The sequence below is a fragment of the Hemitrygon akajei genome, chromosome 5 (assembly GCF_048418815.1).
Source record: "Hemitrygon akajei chromosome 5, sHemAka1.3, whole genome shotgun sequence".
NCBI lineage: Eukaryota > Metazoa > Chordata > Chondrichthyes > Myliobatiformes > Dasyatidae > Hemitrygon > Hemitrygon akajei.
Genome location: NC_133128.1, coordinates 172044620 through 172063460, shown reverse-complemented (window position 1 = coordinate 172063460; position 18841 = coordinate 172044620). Strand labels below are relative to the sequence as shown.

Below are 18841 nucleotides of genomic sequence, written 5' to 3'. Positions count from 1 at the left end.
TCTATTTTTCTAAGCTCCATGGACCTATCTAAGAGTCTCTTAAAAGACACTACCACTGTCACTGGCAGTGCATTCCACGCACCCACCGTTCTCTGTGTGTAAAACTTATCCGTGACATCCCCCTTTTACCTATGTCCAAACTCCTTAAAATGTGGAAGGGTTAGAGGCAGCAAAGCATTACAGAAACGCCTGCACTTGCTGATTGGCTTTTTCTAACTGACCGTTGGTCTGCAGATGATAGACAAGTGGCAGACTCACTGAGGTGCGAAGGCAGGAGCAGAAGGATTGTCAGAAGCTGGAGACGAGTTGTAGGCCCAGTAGCACACAACGTTCCGTGGGAAGATGTGGAGGCAAATCACATGTTGGAGAACTAGGTCAGCCATCTCAGTGGCTGACAGAAGTTTGGGGGGAGGAATGAAGTGAGCCACCTTAGAGAACCGTCCACCGCTGTCATGATCACTGTCGCCCCAACAGAAGGTGGCAAACCCATGATGCTAGTTTAAGGTGGCGCTGCTGAAGATGGGCGACGGCTTACTGGTGGATCATAAAGCAAGAAATAAAACCCAATACTTTATTATTAACACTTTCTGTGGAAAGTTGTGGTAAACCATCACCGCAAACAATGAAGAGGCGAGGCTGACCTGAGGGTCGAGGCTTGCGAGTGTGAGATGGAGTCGGAACGAGGTTGAAACATAGAACATCGGACAGGAGGAGTTTCAGAACCTGTCCACCTGAACCGCGAGTGAGCCCTGATCGTTCGAAGCACTGGGCTGATTTAGAAAGGTCGGGTTCATGGCAGTGGGGTCAGGCCCAGAGCGTATCGAAAGGACCAGGGCCTGGATCCTAGTGTGGGGAGTGACCCGATGCTTGAACAATTTAAATGCCGGAGCAAATGGACTGTAAAGGCAGGGTGTCGGTGCCAGAGGTGAGGGTTGAACTGGTTCTACTCTGCTCTCCCGGCGCTGAGGCTGTGAGGCAGCCCTCACTCTGAGCTCCAAGGTGACTTGTTCCATGGGCTCACTTCTGTTCTGAATGCTTGTTTTCATTGTTTGCACAATGTGTGTGTGTGTGTGTGTGTGTGTGTGTGTGCTTTCTCTCTCTCTGCACATCAGTGTTGTTCGGCCTGTTTTTAATGGGTTCTTTCTGGTTTCTTGTTTTGTGGCTGCCTGTGATCAGATCTCAAGGTTGCATAATTTATACATCCTTTGATAATAAATGTACTTGGAACTGAAAACTTTGATGAAATCCTTGTGGATGTGGCACCATGCGATGGCAGGGGCGGCAGAAGCCCAGGGGGGCACAGGTTGGAGGAATTGGACTGGGTATATTGAAGGCAGGCAGCCACAAACTGATGTACATTTGTGATCATGTCAGAACCAGCATCGCAGAAAACCCAGACTCTGTCGTCTGCCTGGATGGCCGGAGAGGTGAGAGGAATGGGCCTACTAGAGTACCTCAGAGCGCACGGCTGCTCACCTGTGCAAGCAGTTGTCAGCTGTGTCACCTGTAGGGCCTGGCAGATCTGGTTTTCAAGGTCCCAGGTGATCAGTTCAAGGTTGAAATGATGGGCGGAGGGTCGATCTCCGTTTCAGCTGGGTCGAACCTTAGTGACAGGGTGTCCACCTTAGTGTTCTTGGAGCTGAGTCAGTAGGAGATGAAATGGAGTTGCGTGAAGAAGATGGCCCAGTGAGTCTGACGTGGGTTGAGTCGGTGAGGTTCTAGTGGTCAGTCCAGACCAGGAAGGGCTCAGTGTTTCCCATCAGCCAATGTCTCCATTCCTCCAAGGCCCACTTGATGACGAGTACCGACATCACCTGTGAGGAATTTGCCCGATCTCCCTGTGGAATGTGTGGGTTTTCTCCAGGTCCTCCGGTTTCCTCCCACAGTCCAAAGACGTACCACATAGTAGGCTAACGGTGATTGTAAATAGTTCCGTGATTAGGCTAGGGTTAAACCGGAGGTTGCTGGGTGGTCTGGCTCCGAGGGACAGAAGGGCCTATTCCACGCTGTATCTCTAAATAACAAACAAATACAAAAGGCATCGCCAAGTATTTGTGGTGGCCAGTGGATGTTATGAACACCGTCTTCCTCTTATCCTCCCTGGCAGATGTGCGTCAGGTTGTGCGTGCATTGTAGTGAGAAATACAGTCAGCCCTCCTTATCCGCGGATTCCGCATGCGCAAATTCAACCAACTGCGAATCGAGAAAACCCGGAAGTGCTCTTCCAGCACTTGTTGTTCGAGCATTATTCGCCTCGCATCTCGTTCGTTCATTACTTTGTTCCTGTGGAAAAAATGGCTCCTAAAAAACAATAGGGTGGTCAAAGCAATTTCTCAAAGGCTAAGAGGGAGTGTAAAGTGATATCTCTTGCCAAGAAAGTAGAAATATTAGACCTTTTGAAAAGTGGCATGTCACATTCTGAAGCGAGCCGTAAGGTCAGTAAGAACGAATGCAGCATTCACACAATAAAGCAGAAAGGAGCTGAAATTCATGGAAATGTTAGTGCTGCCCCGACAACGGCATATGATCCTTGACTGCGATCCTTCGATGGAACAAAGCCTCCGTGTCACCCGAGGGGTAACAACATGCCTGCAACCACTGCAAGATTTGTTTGATGATGCAAAGAAAAAGCAGAGACAGCTTCCTATAACAACGTTCTGACTAAAGCATCTGCAATTCTGAAGTCTCGACGTTCAATGCTTGAAGATCCTCAGCCCTCAACCTCCACAGTTCCTGACTTTAGTATTATTGGACAGGAGGAGGAGTATAGGAAACTGATACAGGACTTTGTGATATGGTGCAACTCAAACTACCTGCGTCTCAATATCACCAAGACCAAGGAGATGGTGGTGGACTTTAGGAGATCTAGGCCTCATATGGAGCCAGTGATCATTAATGGAGAATGTGTGGAGCAGGTTAAGACCTACAAGTATCTGGGAGTACAGTTAGACGAGAAGCTAGACTGGACTGCCAACACAGATGCCTTGTGCAGGAAGGCACAGAGTCGACTGTACTTCCTAAGAAGGTTGGCGTCATTCAATGTCTGTAGTGAGATGCTGAAGATGTTCTATAGGTCAGTTGTGGAGAGCGCCCTCTTCTTTGTGGTGGCGTGTTGGGGAGGAAGCATTAAGAAGAGGGACGCCTCACGTCTTAATAAGCTGGTAAGGAAGGCGGGCTCTGTCGTGGGCAAAGTACTGGAGGGTTTATATCGGTAGCTGAGCGAAGGGCGCTGAGTAGGCTACGGTCAATTATGGATAACTCTGAACATCCTCTACATAGCACCATCCAGAGACAGAGAAGCAGTTTCAGCAACAGGTTACTATCGATGCAATGCTCCTCAGACAGGATGAAGAGGTCAATACTCCCCAATGCCATTAGGCTTTACAATTCTACCGCCAGGACTTAAGAACTTTTTAAAAGCTATTATTAATGCTTTTTGAGATAGTGATTTAGATGCATATCATATTTTTTTTACTGAGTTAAGTATTGTATGTAATTAGTTTTGCTACAACAAGTGTATGGGACATTGGAAAAAAAGTTGAATTTCCCCATGGGGATGAATAAAGTATCTATCTATCTATCCAAAGTGTCCTTATTCCCTAAACAAGACAGTGTAACAACTACTGTACAGGTGTTACAAGTTTTATTCGTTTGATCATTGTTCGCCTCGCTTCTCATTCGTTTGCTGCTTGTGTTGCGAGCGAGAGGAACATGTACAGTTTTTTTTCTTGTCATTATTCTCTAAAGAAGACAGTATAACAACTATTTACATAGCACTTACACTGTATTAGGTATTATAAGTAATCTAGAGATGATTTAAAGTATACAGGAGGATGTGCGTAGGTTATATGCAAATACTACGCCATTTTATATAAGGGACTCAAGCATCCGCAGTTTTTGGTATCCACGGGAGGTCCCAGAACCAAACCCTCACGGATAAGGACGGCCGACTGTAGTGTCACTAGGGAGTCCAAGCTTCACACAGAAATTTATTTATTGAGATACAGTGCAAAATAGCCCCATTCAGCTGCACTGACTAGCAATCCCCTGATTTAATCCTAGCCCAATCACAGGACAATTTATAATGATCAATTAACCTACTAACAGAAACATCTTTAGACTGTGGGAGGAAAACTGAGCATCAGGAAGAGACCCACGTGGTCACGGGGAGAACGCACAAACTCCTTACAGGCAGTGGCAGGAATTGAAGCCTGGTCCAGTCCAGAAAGTTCCTGCTGCTCTGGAATCCACCAGACCTCCCGTATGCGTGGAACTGTCATACTGTGCAGGATGACAGAGAGAGTGCGTTGGACTATGGTGCTGCAACACCGTGAGGGTCTTGAACTCCACGGTGTAATCCAGGCCCGAGCGTGATCCTTGACGCAGGCAAAGTATCCGATCCACTGCCTCCCTTCCACTTCCCAGATGGTTGCCAATGTGGTGCACCTCAACTGCAAAATCGTCATCTTGGTTGCAAATGGGCATTTCATTGTCCCTGTTAGTGGCGGGCCAAGTCAGAGCTCACCCAGACTAGAGAAATGATGAAGATCTGTAACATACAGAGATGGCTGGAGCTTGAAGGGTCAGGTGCACTGGGACAGGGAGTTGCAGCGTGGGGCTTGGGATCTGTCCGGGCACCAAGGGAATAGGTTGACTGTAATGTGGGGCTGCTGTAACAGGACAGACTTGATCGAGAGTGGTGAGCGGATGGTCAGTGGTTTCCTGCTGTTTCAGGATCATGTGCTGACAGATGACTTCCTTCAGGCAGGCAAACTCTGCTGGGTCAATTGTTGGTTCACCCATAATGTCAGGAAGTGTTGAGGAGGCTTGACCTAAGTGCAGGGCAACGGAGATGATTTAGCAGTGAGGGACCACTTGAATAATAAACTGTGAAATAACATGCCCCCGAGGGGCCACAAAACCAGAGAGAACACAGCAAGGCAACAAGGTAAATGAAGGCTCGGAGCAACTGGTCGAGAGCAGCTGGCTCGTTCGAGTGAACAAGCACTGTGAATGAGAGCTAGGCTTAAATAAGCTGTAAATGATGAATTGGAAATGAGTGGCAGGTCTCCTGTTAGCTGGGAGGTGCCCGCCTGGCAGGCCTAAACAGTGTTACATAACTAGAGGTTAGCTCCAGGTCCTTAGCATTTTAGAATTTATCAAAATTACTTGGAGAAAGACTGAGCATGTGATTGCTGAATTTGCTGATGAAGTTGTGAAGAAGACTACAAGGGGGTATGGATAGGACAATTGATAAGGGCAAGGATCTGGTAAATGAGAAAATGTAACATTTTTTATTTTGACTGACAAAATTGGGGAAATGTTTATGAAATAAACGATGAGACTGCAGATTCATCTGGATATTTAGGTGTGTCATTTGCAAAAGGTTAGTGACACGTAATTAGGAAAGAAAGTGAATGTAATTATTTATTCCCTTTCTCCTGCCCCCACCTTTTTATTTGGGCATCTTCCCTCTTCTGTTCCAGTCCTGAAGCTGGAGTCTCAGTCTGAAATGTCGGCTGTTTATTCACTTCCATAGATGTTGACTGACCTGCTGATTTCATCCAGCTTTTTACCCTTAACTTTCGGTTAAGATTGCGCTACCTAACATGTGCGACAGCTCACCGCTGGTTTAAAGAGTTAAGAAGTCAGACTAAAAACATCAGAAAAAATAACATTTCTGAGGTAAATTGTCGCCACAAGCAGTGAAGGGGCAAGCAATGGCGAGGGGAGTTCGAGGGATGAGCGGAGACAGTGCGCTGCAGAGTTGATGCAGATGGTGTTCCAGTGCCCGTACAACCGGCCCGGGTGCGTGGTTGGATCACTCTGGCTGCCAGGCTGATTCGAAGAGCTTGAGAGTGGCTTCGAGCTGGGTGGTGAAATCTGGGCACGGAATGAGTCACTGGGCAGTGTGGTCTAGGCCCCAACTCCTTCAGTAGCCAGGTCCTAAAGCCCTGGGAAAAAGCCTTTGACTATCCACATGATCAATGCCTCTGATCATCTTATACACCTCTATCAGATCGCCTTTCATCCTCCGTCACTCCAAGGAGAAAAGGCCAAGTACACTCAACCTATTCTCATAAGGTATGCCCTCCAATCCAGACAAATTCCTTGTAAATCTCCTCTGCACTCTCTCTTTAGCATCCACATCCTTCCTGTAGTGAGGTGACCAGAACTGAAGAGACTCTTGGATAATAAATGAACTTTGAATCTTTTGTGTGTGTGGTTCTGATTTTCCAGCATCTGCAGAACCTCTTGTGTTTGTGGTTGTTTATTGAACAGGAGATTGAAAACAACAGTGGGAAGCAATCTGTGAGTTGATACTGCAGTGGTGGGACCACAGCTGAAGTACTTTGCACTGCATTGGTCATTGCTTAAGCAAGAAAGGATGCTGACAAAGTCAAAGAAAGTTTACTAGATTCAGTGAATTGTTTTCTGATAGGTAGCTGCACTGGCGTTTAGAAGGGAAGAGCAAAATCTAATCGGGGGTCATTGAAATAAATGTGGTTGCTCATTTAAAACAGCCATGAAGTTTTTCTCTCAGCCAGAGGGTCATGAGGCTTCAGAATTTTTTTCTTCAAAGCGAAGTAAAAGAAGAATCTTTGAATATTTTTAAGACGGGTAGATAATTCTCAATGAGCAAAGGAGTGGCAGGTTATTGTGGGCGAAAAGAAACACATTGCTGGAAGAACTAGATGGGCAGCTGGAAATGCAGATTTGAGGTTGCATTCAGATCTCCCATAATCTCAATCAATATCAGAACAGATGTGAGGGATTGAGTGTTCCTAATTCCTATTCAGTCTCCATCCAAAAGGGGAAATCAAAGCCTGAATGTTGAAAATTATTCTGTGCGTCCCGTCCTCCAGATTGGCCTCTCAATAGTTACTCTGTATATCAGTGCACCCTAGAAAGCATCCAATCTGATGCGTCAAGGTATGACAACTACCCTCCCCACGGCCTCAAGAAACTGCGGAGAGTTGTGGACACAGCACAGCCCATCACAGAAACCAGCTCCCTTCCTTGGACCGTGCTTGCTACCACAAGAAAGCAGCCAGCATAATCAAAGATCCCCACCCATTCCCAGATATTCTCTATTCTCCTCCCTCCCATGGGGCAGAAATTACAGAGGCTTGAAAGCACATTCCACAGCTGAAGGGCACGATCTAGCTCCCTGCTACAAGACTAGTGAATGGTTTCCCTGTGTGATAAGAAGGATTCTTGAGCTCATGATCAACCTCAGTATGACCTTGCGCCTTATTGTCTATTTACACCGCACTTTCTCTGCAATTGTTATTAATTCTACACTGCTATTGGTTTACCCTGTATGATCTCAGTACACTGTTGTAATGAATTGATCTATATGAAGAGAATGCAAGACATGTTTTCCCGCTGTTCCTCAGTACACGTGACAACGATAAACCAAGTTAACAGTTCATCCTTTTTTCTTTCTTATTTTTTTAATAGGGATGTTAGGGGGGAGGGGTTAAGGGGAGGGGGGCTGGGTAACACATTTTTTTTTCATACACATTTATTCTGTAACTATTTGAAAACAATAAAAAAAAGTTTTAAAAAAAAATTCATCCTTCTGCCATTTGGTCTCTCCTGCCATCCCTATGACTGACCTTTCATTTTGCCCCCCTTTTTCATTCTTCCCCTTTCACTGTGTGTTAAACTTGTTTTATATACTGGGCTTCTGCTGAAGGGTGATGAACCTGAAATGCTAACGCAGTGGGTCAGCAGGGAGTATTACTGTCACACGGCTCCAGCACTGGTTTGAACTTTAGTCCTGGGTGGAGTTTACAAGTTCTCCCTGTGACTTCAGAGCTCTGATTTCCTCTCACGTCCCAGAAATAAAGTGTAAGCGTAAATAATGATGCAATATGGGTAATGATGCCACCACACCCACTGCTTTCAATAAATCTTTGAGGATGAATTCCAACTATGCCATTTTGCTTTCTTCTGCTCTCACTGCAAAAATACAGGAGGGTTTGCATGCACAAGTTCAATGAAAAACCTACCTGCAGTGCAGGTACCTAGCATCATATAAGGAGCATTCACACAAAAATATGTAAATTCAACATAGATTTAAAACAAGAAAACACAATTAGAATTTTTTTTTGTAATTCAAAGTTTTATTATTATTTATTCTTATTTTACAAAGCAGTTTAGAATTTTAAAAAAACAAAATCCATTTTAGTGCAAAGTGGTTAGAGTATCGCTAAACTGTAAGGAATAGAGTTTTGACAGATGTTTCAAATGATTGAAGAGAAGTTTGTTTCCCTTTCTCTCCTGATTCCAACCTGTGCCGTCTCTTGTGCTTTCACTGTTATTCTTCAGCTTCTCATCAGCAGTTTTGCAGTGTAACCACACCTCCTTGTTGAACCTCATGTAAACTTCTCTCCAACAAGTTTCCAATTCTGAACATGGCTGTAGAGCTGAAGTATTGCTGCTGTGGTGTATCCCTAGCCCCATTGCTGTATCTTACAGTATTAAATTTAGAATAAAGTGAGAACTAAATATTTGAATATTTCAAGAAACAATGCACTGTGTTAAGTAATCTGAAATAAAATTAAATTTGAAATACTCAATTTTAATAATTTACACTTTTTTGATATTTTAGGGGTTCCTGAGAAGGATGGCATAAGCAGCAACCTGTTGCATTCTAGTTCAAGAAACAAGGTAACAGATGGCATCTGTACTGATCGATGTGAAACCCTGTTACTCTCTCTATATGCTGTACTGTATATTTCCACGACTGTTCTAAATGTCGGTTTCAGAAATAGTGGATTGACAAAATTTGTCATTACATACCGCAGCAGCAGCGAAGGAGATGGCAGGCTATCAGCTCTGCAACTTGCTGTCAGATTCTACATTGGTGTTCTGCCGTGTGGAATCTTTGGATGCACCAAGGATGGATCTGCTGCATCTGACCTCCCACTGTGTGCTTTGAATTGTACTGAGGGCCCTGATGCATGATATCCAGTTCTTCAGTTTCCTGCCGTCCATGGCTTGTGCAGAAGCAGCTGCTCCATTCATTTGGCCTTCAGTAATAAGAAGAACGTGATTTTTTTTAAATTTCATTGTTAATTTTGTTAAAAGTAAACACTTATAACTAAATTTATTTATCAGCTTTTGACCTTTTTATGGTAGACCATTTCTGTGCTTTTGAAAAGAGTCTCTGATCATTAGCGTTTGCAATGGTAAAAGATGCTTTTGGCAGCATCAAGATGCCATAAACCATGACAACGGGTGAGGGGTGAGCTTGGGGTTGTTGCTGGGTTTGGAGATGGAGGAGACGACTGTGGCTTTGGGTTCCAGTATGAGAGGCCAAGTTTCACCCTGTGAAAGAGCCACAGGATCGGAGCCCACCCTGGGGAGGTACAGCAGTAGAGATCACATATTCAATAGAGGGAGTTCTTATTCTTTCAATCTCCTGGTGTAAAGTTGAGGGACTGGATAAGAAAAGTTTTGACCCTTCTCCTCCATTGCCCGTATTGAAATCAATAATGAGTCCAGGGGCAGAGCTGCAGGTCACATGCAGTGCCATCTTGTCCCTAAGTATTTCACACTTCTGTGTGCTTAATGTGCATGTACTGAGGCTCTAGGCCTCATGAACATCAAAAGGCATATGGCTGGTTGTTCCCTACGGGTGGAAAGAATGCATCATCAAAATTCTCTCATAGTGTCAGAACAGGGAACTGTTGAGGAAACGAATATTTATTGGTCTAGATGAAACAATGGCTGTTATTATGAGCATGGCTAAAGGACACTGTAGTGAACACCTTTTACAGAGCGTAACACTTTCATCACGTTCGTGGCAGCTGTTCAGAAGCCTGTGAACATATTTCAAGAGGGTGAACCCTCACAAGGTGTCAGGCCCTATGGAGTTCCTGGTAGGGCTCTGAAAGCGTGTGCTACCCAACTGGCGGAATGGTTCAAACACACTTTCAATATCTCATTGCTGTAGTCAGAGGTTCCCACCTGCTTCAAAAGGGTGACAATCTCACTAGTGCCCAAGAGGAGCGGGATGAGTTTGCCTCAATGACCCATGAGGCATTGTGCATCCTGCCTAAACACCTGGACCCACTGCAATTTTCCAATTTCCACAAAAGGTCTATGGTGGATGCAATCTCACTGGCCCTCCACTCAGCCTTGGATTGCCTGGACAGTCTGCTGTTCACTGATTGCAGCTCAGTGTTAAACAAAACGGTATGCCCAGTTCTAATCAAAAAGCTCCAAATCCTGGGCCTCTGTACCTCCCTCTGCAATTGGATCCTTGACTTCCTCACTGGGAGACCATTGTCAGTGCAGATCGGAAATAACTTCTCCTTGCGGACAATCAACACCGCACTTCAAGGCTCCTTAGCTCCCTGCTCCACACTCTCCACACCCACAACTGTGTGGCTAGGCACAACTCCAATGTCATCTATAAATTTGCCAGTGACACAACTATTGTTGGCAGAATTTCAGATGCTGACAAGGAGGCATACAGGAGTGTGATAGATCAGCTGGTGGAGTGGTGTCAATCTTACACTCAATGTCTGGAAGAGGAAATCGAGGGTACACACACCAGTCCTCATCAAGAGATCAGCAGTGGAAAGTTTCAAGTTGTTGGGTGTCAACATCTCTGAAGATCTACTCCGAGCCCAACATATTGATGCAATTATCATTAGTTGTGTTTCATTAGAAGTTTGTGGAGACTTGGTATGTCATGCAAATTTCTGTGGATGGACATGGAGAGCATTCTAATTGGTTGTACCATTGTATGGTGTGGAGGGGCCACTTCACTGGATCAGAAAAAGCTGCAGTTCAGCCATTTTCATTACGAGCCAATATCCTCCCAAGCATTCAGGACATCTTCAAGGAGCAATGCCTCAAATGGTGGCATCCATCATTAAGGACCCCCATCACCCAGGACATGCCCTCTTCTCATTGCTACCATCATGAAGGAGGTATAAGAGTTTGAAGACACACAGTCTATGTTTCAGGATCAGCTTCTTCCCCTCCACCATCTGATTTCTGAATGGACAATGAAACCATGAGCACTGCCTCACTATTTTCCTCTCTTTTTGTACTGCTTATTTTATTTTATTTTTATATATATCCAATATCTTACTGTAATTTAGAGTTTTTCTATTATGTAATGTTCTGCTGCCACAAACAACAAATTTCACAACTTATGTCAGCTGATTCATCTTCTAATACTCCAGAACATGTATACATATCTTCACACATAATTTCTGTGAGACCAAATTTTATGTCAAGTTTTTGGTGATTTGTGAATTCTGTAAGGACGAATTTCCATGACTTAAACAGCTGTGACCCAGAGACATCTGTACTGGTTAATGAGAATTAGACATTTTCCAGTTTTTAATCACTATTCACAAAATACTACTTGGACCAGCCCAAGGCGGCTAGTGGTTTTGGGGATCAGAAGGTTGCAGTTTGGGGTTATACCCATCAATGCTGTTTTAATGCTTCTACATCAAGAAGGGAACCAGGGATAATCCTGGAAACCATAGGCTGGTGAGTCGCACATCAATGGTAGGGAAGTTACTGGCGAGAATTCTTAGGATAGGGTTTATGGGCATTTCGAAAAGCATGGCCTAACTAGGATGAGCTAGCATGGCTTTGTACAGGGAAATCATGTCTTACTATCTTGATGGAGTTTTTTGACAAGGTGATGAGGGTGATTGATGAAGGCAGAGCTGTAGATGTTGTCTACATGGAGTTTAGTAAGGCATTTGACAAGGTTCTTCGTGGACAGCTCATCCAAAAGATAAAGATGAATGGCACTAATGGTGAGTTGACCGTATGGATTCAGAACTAGCTTGCCCATAGAAAATAGAGTGTAGTGGTAGAAGGGATTTAATCTAGCTGGAGTATGTGATTAGTGGTGTTCCACAAGGATCAGTAGAGTCACAGAAAAATACAACACAGAAACAGGCCCTTCGACCCATGTCATCTATGCTGGTCCATTGACACTGCTTACTCCCATCAACCTGCACCCGGACCATCGCCCTCCATACCCCTCCCAACCATGTACCTATCCAAACTTCCCTTAAACATTGAAATCGGGTTTGTGCACCACTTCTGCTGGCAGCTTAGTCCACAATCTCATGACCCTCTGAATGAAGAAACTCCCCCTCAAATTCCTCTTGAACTTTTTGTCTTTCACCCTTAACTCATGACCTCCAGTTGTAGTCCTACCCAACCTAGTGGAAAAAGCCTGCTTGCATTTACTCTATCTCTACCCCTCATAAGTTTTTATGCCTTTATGAAATCTCCCCTTAATCTTCTATGATCCAAGGAATGAAGTCCTATTCAAAATTTCAATAAAGGATAGTCAGCATGGTTCCATGCACAGTAGGTCATGTCTAACCAATCTTCAGTCAACCTTATGTCTTTATATAGCAGCTATCCACTTCATTCACTTCTCCCTTTCAGCATCCATCACTACACTCCTGTTCTCCTTTTTGCACTGACCTGCTTCAGTCCAGTCCTCTCGCTCAACACTTGTGAGTGTGCAGGAGGTTTGGTTAAAGGAGGTGGCTGCTTTGTGCACACATCCCCTTCAAACCCTGTCAGTATCCACTGCTTCAGCATCTGCCCTGATCTCTCACCGACAGCATCTCCACACCCTCACTTAGTTTGCTTCTCAGCATTCACAGTTCAATAGGCAACCCTGCCCTTTCATTCACCCTCTCCTTACCCTGGAAAGCTCTGAACCTTTGACCAATTACCAGGTGCTGCCTGCCACAATCGAGTGTTCTGCAGTCGGATTGGTGGATCATGGAATGCAATTTGTTGCCATCGGAGGCAGGTTCATCCTGTATGTGTAGTCTGTCACCATCAGCTATTTGTCTTGTAATGCAGAAAACAAGACGGGCAGTTATTCTTCGAATTTGCCTTTGGCCACTCTTTAGCAACGAAGAAAACCAAAGATGAAGGAACATTAAAGTAACATGCAACTGGGGAGAGGGGCGGTGTAACTGGTGGTTGGATTGTCTTGGTGCTAGCGGAAACGGCAGCCAAAGAGGTGTGGGATGTACAGGCGGGTTGGGATGAAAATTGAGCACCAAAGGAACTCTAACTCCATTCTGCCTGGGGAGAGGAGGAGCTGGGGCTGAGGGTGGGGTTGTCAGAACAGACATGCAGGAAGTAGGTTTGCGGACTCTGTCATCAAGGGCAGAGGTGAAGAAGGATGTCCGTGTGTTGTGTATTGGTTCCTCTCCTGTTGCCACTCTGTACTGTGGCAGGGTCTCAATCCAAAACATCAACTTGCTCCTTTTGGCACCATGCATTCTGGGAGTATTTCTTAATCCCCAAATGTCATCATAATCTCCTTGTGTTTCTCTCTCCCCATCCCCCACCTTCTAAATCTATTCCCCAGCTTTCTTTCTCCAGTCCTGCTGGAGGGTTTCGGCCTGAAACATCGACTGTACTCTTTTCCAGAGATGCAACCTGGCCTGCTGAGTTCCTCCAGCATTTTGTGTGTGTTGCTCAGATTTCCAGCATCTGCAGATTTTCTCTTGTTTGTTATTGTTTCCTCTTTTTTTAAAAATGCATCTTTCATTAGTTTGAGAAAAAGATCGGTAAAAGTTTTGAAAAGAATCAAAATGAAAGAAAATTTGGGTGTTAAAGACTGGCCCCATTTCTTTCTTTTCAGCTGATAGCCTCCTTTGCCTTTACTTCAATTATTCTTTCAAATATTATCTAACACTCTGGCCAATTTGCAGGTAAAAGTAAGACAAATAATCAAGAGTTCAAGTTTAATTATCATTCAACTATACATGAATATACAACTTGGCACTGTACTATAGACGCAGAAATGATGACTCTGAACCACACCTGGGACACAACAGAGAAGATGGCCGAGGATTGACAGAGATGGAGGACCTTTATCGCTACCCTAAGTGCCAGCTGCGTAACAGGCAGCAACCGTACAGGAACATAGCTAAGTGAAACAGTGTTTCTCTAGGGCCAAGGTGCAAAGCATATTACTAACAGCACAAAGCACATGGCATTTATGGTTATGATAGTAGGAAAGCACACAGTCACAAAAAAAAATTCTAGCACAAGGCCCCGAGTGGCGTGGGTTGTTGTCCTGGTACAGCTCGCTCTTCCACTGAGCGAATGCTGGTAACAGCACAGAGTGAACACCAGAGAGCAGCATCGAGCGAACATCGGAGGACAGCACCGATGGAACCCCCAACCCAATACAGATTTCAGCTTGCCACAGAGGCATTCTGCTCTCCCCCATTCTCCTCTGACATCTCCTTCCCTGGGTGGCATCAACAGGCGGTCCCAGGTCATGAGGGCCTAGTCTGAGCCACAACCAAGGCAGTGCAACACCCCCCCCCCCCATTGTCAGTCTTTTCAATGAACCAGTGAACTAGACTTGCAGAATTCTACCTTAACAATGTCTAAGAGGGTCTTGCGATCACAAGAAAGATGTTTGTTATTCAAGCAAGCCAAAATAGATGACTGCATTTATTGCTGATTGTGGTGAACTACATATACCTGTCTGGACATGCCTCCCCCCGCTGACTGCTCCTGTGGCCCCTCCCACTGATTGTGGCTCCTCCCACGGACCCCGGTATAAAGGCGATTGGAGACACAGCCCCAGTCTCAGTCTCCAGGATGTAGTGCGGTGGTCAATTGCTGCTTGTTCTTTCTTCCAGCCAATAAAAGCCTATATCTCGCCTCACGTCTCCGAGAGTTATTGATGGTGCATCACTGATCTTCCATGACAGTGCATGTATACTTGCAAACAAGTACAAAATGTGAAATACAAACAGAAACCATGCAAGCAAGTAAACCAGAGCCGAAAGAAAAGACTTGTTCATCCTTCTGCAGGAATGCCTTGTGATGATTTAGTCAAAGCTGAGTTGCAAGATCAGAATCAGAGTCTGGTGTTATTCTGAACATTTTTTTAGCTTACAAATTTTGTTTCTGGGAGTCATTTGCATTTTTTGTTTAGTGATAATGGCAGTGCATTACCTGCAACTTGATATTTTGATTCAAATGGCATTACTCAATTTTTGACATTCGGGCTGAAGCTCGATGCAGTGCTCCATAGACATCACTAATTGCTGCTGGGTGTGTCTCGTTCATCGGACAGTAACACAGACCCATTTCGATTTTGAAAAAGATCAGACTCTAGGGAAACCTTTTGTTTCATTTCATCTGCTACTGGTCCTTGTATGCTCAGTATGTACTATGGTATAATAACATTAAAATATTCATTGCACATCCTTGGTGCCATTAGTATTCTGTGCATTTCTATTAGCCGTACTCTCCATAGCCAAGAGGGGCACGTGGAATATATTACAGTTTATGTGGATGCAGTTTGCTTCCTTGAGTGTAGAGGGGCTGTACTGAAATCCCATTGTTTTGAGATACTGCTTGAAAGTAGCTTAACTCCATATCTGATCATTAATACTGGTGCCAGGACTGAAATATTTGTTGGTACATGCCGATTTATGTCCTTCCATTCCATAACCTACCATTTTGCAGGGATAGAAGTGTGCTATCTGAAACCTCAGGGCTGTAGACAGTGAACAATTAGCAAAGCGTATAAAGGAACCTAGTTATTTTATTTTCTGAAACTGAGCTGACCTAGTGCCTAATTTACTGTGGACTGAGTTAATTCAGGAAGTTATGGGACTAACAGACAATGAGGACATTTCATCTTTATTCTTTAGAGAGTGAAACTTAGGGCAGCACCGTGGCAAAGCAGGTAGTGCTTCTGCTTCACAGCCCCACCCTGTGGCCATCTGTGCCAGTTCTCTCTCCTACCATACTTGGTGGTATCACTGGAAACTGCGGACTGTCAATATGCATGTGGGGGGTAGAAACTTGGCCTGAGGGGTGGCCTGATAAGAATGTGGGGAGAATTAACATAGGTTTGGTGTAAGATAAGTCTTGGTGGGCCAATGCCTTATTTCTTTGCTATGGTCCTCTATGAAAAACAGGCTGCCAAGTCTCAGTGATTACTGAGGAACAAGGAATGTTTTCTTCAACACAGCTCATGACTTTTGTAACTGCCACAAATGAGCCATGGTATGATTATGTTACAGGTAATATAATACCGTCAGATTTGGGTGGTGGTGGGGGGGGGGGGGGTGCTACTGCACAGGATCGAAGTAAGATGCAGAAAGTTGAAAAGTTAGTCAGCTCCATCATGGTTACTAGCCTCTGTAGTATCCAGGTCATCTTCAAGGAGCGGTGCCTCAAAAAGGCGGCATCCATCATTAAGGACTCCCAGAACATGCCCTTTTCTCCTCGCTACCATCGGGAAGGAGGTCCAGGAGCCTGAGGGCACACACTCAGTGGTTCAGGAATAACTTCTTCCCCACTGCCATTCAATTTCTAAATGGTCATTGAACCCCTGAACACTACCTCAATATTTTTTTAAATTTATGTTTTTGCACCACTTATTTTAACTTAGCTATTTAATATACATATGTACTTACTGTAATTCAGTGTTCTTCCCTCTATATTTATCATGTATTGCATGGTACTGCTGTCACAGAGTCAACAAATTTCACGACATATGCCGATGATATTAAAACTGATTCTCATTCTCAAGTGTGCTGAAGTAACTTTCCTGTTGTTAGGAAGAACCTTGTTGTATAATTCCAGGTGATTTTCAAGGTTAGTAGTTGATACACATCTGAAGTACAGGAGGAAGAAGACATTTCACAAAAAGAGGGTGACTGTTAATCACCAGGTACTATTCCTCAGAGCTTTTCAAGAGCAGTTTATCTGAGAACATTTCACCTGAGCATGCTTCCTGTACTGACTGCACGATTAATACCACAGCCCTACTATCACCGTAAATAGATCCACAATTCTCTTGCCATCCTCCAATCTAGCTCTTGGTGCTCTACATACACTATCATCCTCCAATGCTTGTAACACCACTTAGCGTTCTGTGAATTGTGACCTGCTTGACCATAGCTAACATTGGAAAAGTGGAAAGTTGTTGCGTGTCCATTGAGGATAAAGTAAGAACAGAGAAGATCCAGGAAATGTGCAACAGCTCAGCAACTGTGAAGAGAGCAACAGAGTTAGTGCTTCAGTAGATGACTTCTCATCACTACCAAGAAATATTCGGTGCAGAATGTCTATAATAAGGTAGAAGCCAAAAAGGGATTGAATGATGCCAGGGTGGTTTGGGGTATTTCATTTTTATTTCAGATTTTCACCATCTGGCATATTTTAACTTTAATTTTCTCAAACCACACACAGATATTACGGGTCATTCTCTAGAAATGGAAAGGACAAACTGTCTCTTAAACTACAGCCACCCCGCTGAAGTATCACATTCAATTTCTAAGCCGCAGATTGGGTTGAATGATGATGCAGCTTCAAGTACCTGCAAAGTAAAACATTTTCCTGTCACTTGACATAACAGGGAGGATCATTTGTTCAGTGTTGGTCAGATGCCCCTCTGCACTGCCTGAAGTACCAAAACATGAACTTCCACAGGAAGAGGTTTTCTCAGCACCTCTGGCCATTTCTGCTGTTCACTTTCTGATGTGGAACATGTACTGTATGACCTTACAACAAGAGTAAAGGAAGTTAATTTGTGATATATTTGTGGGATGTTTATAGAAAGATCATCTTGTGATTAGATAGTTCTCTGGAAGCCTGCAAATTATGAAGATTGTGAAGACTGGAGTAAAGATGATTGTATGAGTATGAGGGTGAAGAATGTATGTACAGTTCAGTGATTGTATAAAGTGAAATGCAAATACAAAAGAATATAGAGACACCCAGATGGTATGTTGCCACCCTGGTGCCAGGATCAGGGATGTCTCGGGTTGGGTCCATAGCATTCTCAAGGGTGAGGGTGAGCAGCTAGAAGTCTTGGTCGATATTGGCACCAATGACAAGGTGAGGAGATCCTGAAGAGAGATTTTAGGGAGCTAGGTAGAAAGCTGAGAAACAGGACCTCCAGGGAAGTCACCTCCAGGGTGCTGCCTGTGCAACGTGCCAGTGAGGGTAGGATTAGGATGGTTTGGCAAGTGAATGCATGGCTGAGGAACTGGTGCAAGGGGCACCAGTTCAACCTGTTCAAAAGGGACGGGTTACACCTGAACCAGAGGGGGTCCAATATTCTTGCGGTCAGGTTGACTAGAGTTTCTTGGGAGGATTTAAACTAATTTGGCGGGGTGATGGGAACCAGAGTGATAGTGCTCAAGATAAGGTAGCTGGTTCATAAACAGAGGCAATATGTAGTGAAGAGAGGCTGATGATAGGGCAAAATTGCAGTCAAAAGGATGAGTTGCAATGAAAAAGATGGACAAAATCAAAACAGGTGAATGCAGGACTGAAGGTGTTAAATTTGAATGTGTGCAGTATACGGAATAAGATAGATGAAATTGTAGTACAGTTGCAGATTGGCATGTATGATATTGTAGGCATCACTGAATCATGGCTGAAAGAAAATTATAGCTGGGAGCTTAGTATCCAAAGATAAACATTGCATGGAATGGACAACCAGGAAGGAAGAGGGGCAGTGTTGCTCTGTTGGTAAAAAATGTAATCAAATCATTAGAAAGAGGTGACATAGGGTCGGACGGTGTTGAATCATTGTGGATAGAGCTAAGGAGCTGCAAGGGTAAAAAGACCCTGATGGGAGTTTTATACAGACCCCCAAACAGTAGTAAGGATGTGGTCTACAAATTACAATGGGAGATGGAAAATGCATCCCAAAAGGCCAATGTTACAACAGTCATGGGGGATTCAATATGCAGATAAGTTGGGAAAATTAGGTTGGTGCTGGATCCCAAGAGAGAAAATTTCTATGAGACGGCTTTTTAGAGCAGCT

The 18841-nt window shown here is 44.3% G+C and overlaps 1 protein-coding gene across 7 annotated transcripts in view; it reads left to right on the top strand.

Moving 5' to 3' along the window:
• The window catches only part of rapgef4a (Rap guanine nucleotide exchange factor 4a), a 271696-nt gene that overhangs the window by 157545 nt on the left and 95310 nt on the right, over positions 1–18841 (top strand). For all 7 annotated transcript variants that reach the window (XM_073047209.1, XM_073047211.1, XM_073047210.1 and 4 more), the window contains one exon: positions 8621–8679. In XM_073047209.1, coding sequence (XP_072903310.1) covers positions 8621–8679 — 59 coding nt within the window. The remainder of the gene's footprint in view (positions 1–8620; positions 8680–18841) is intronic.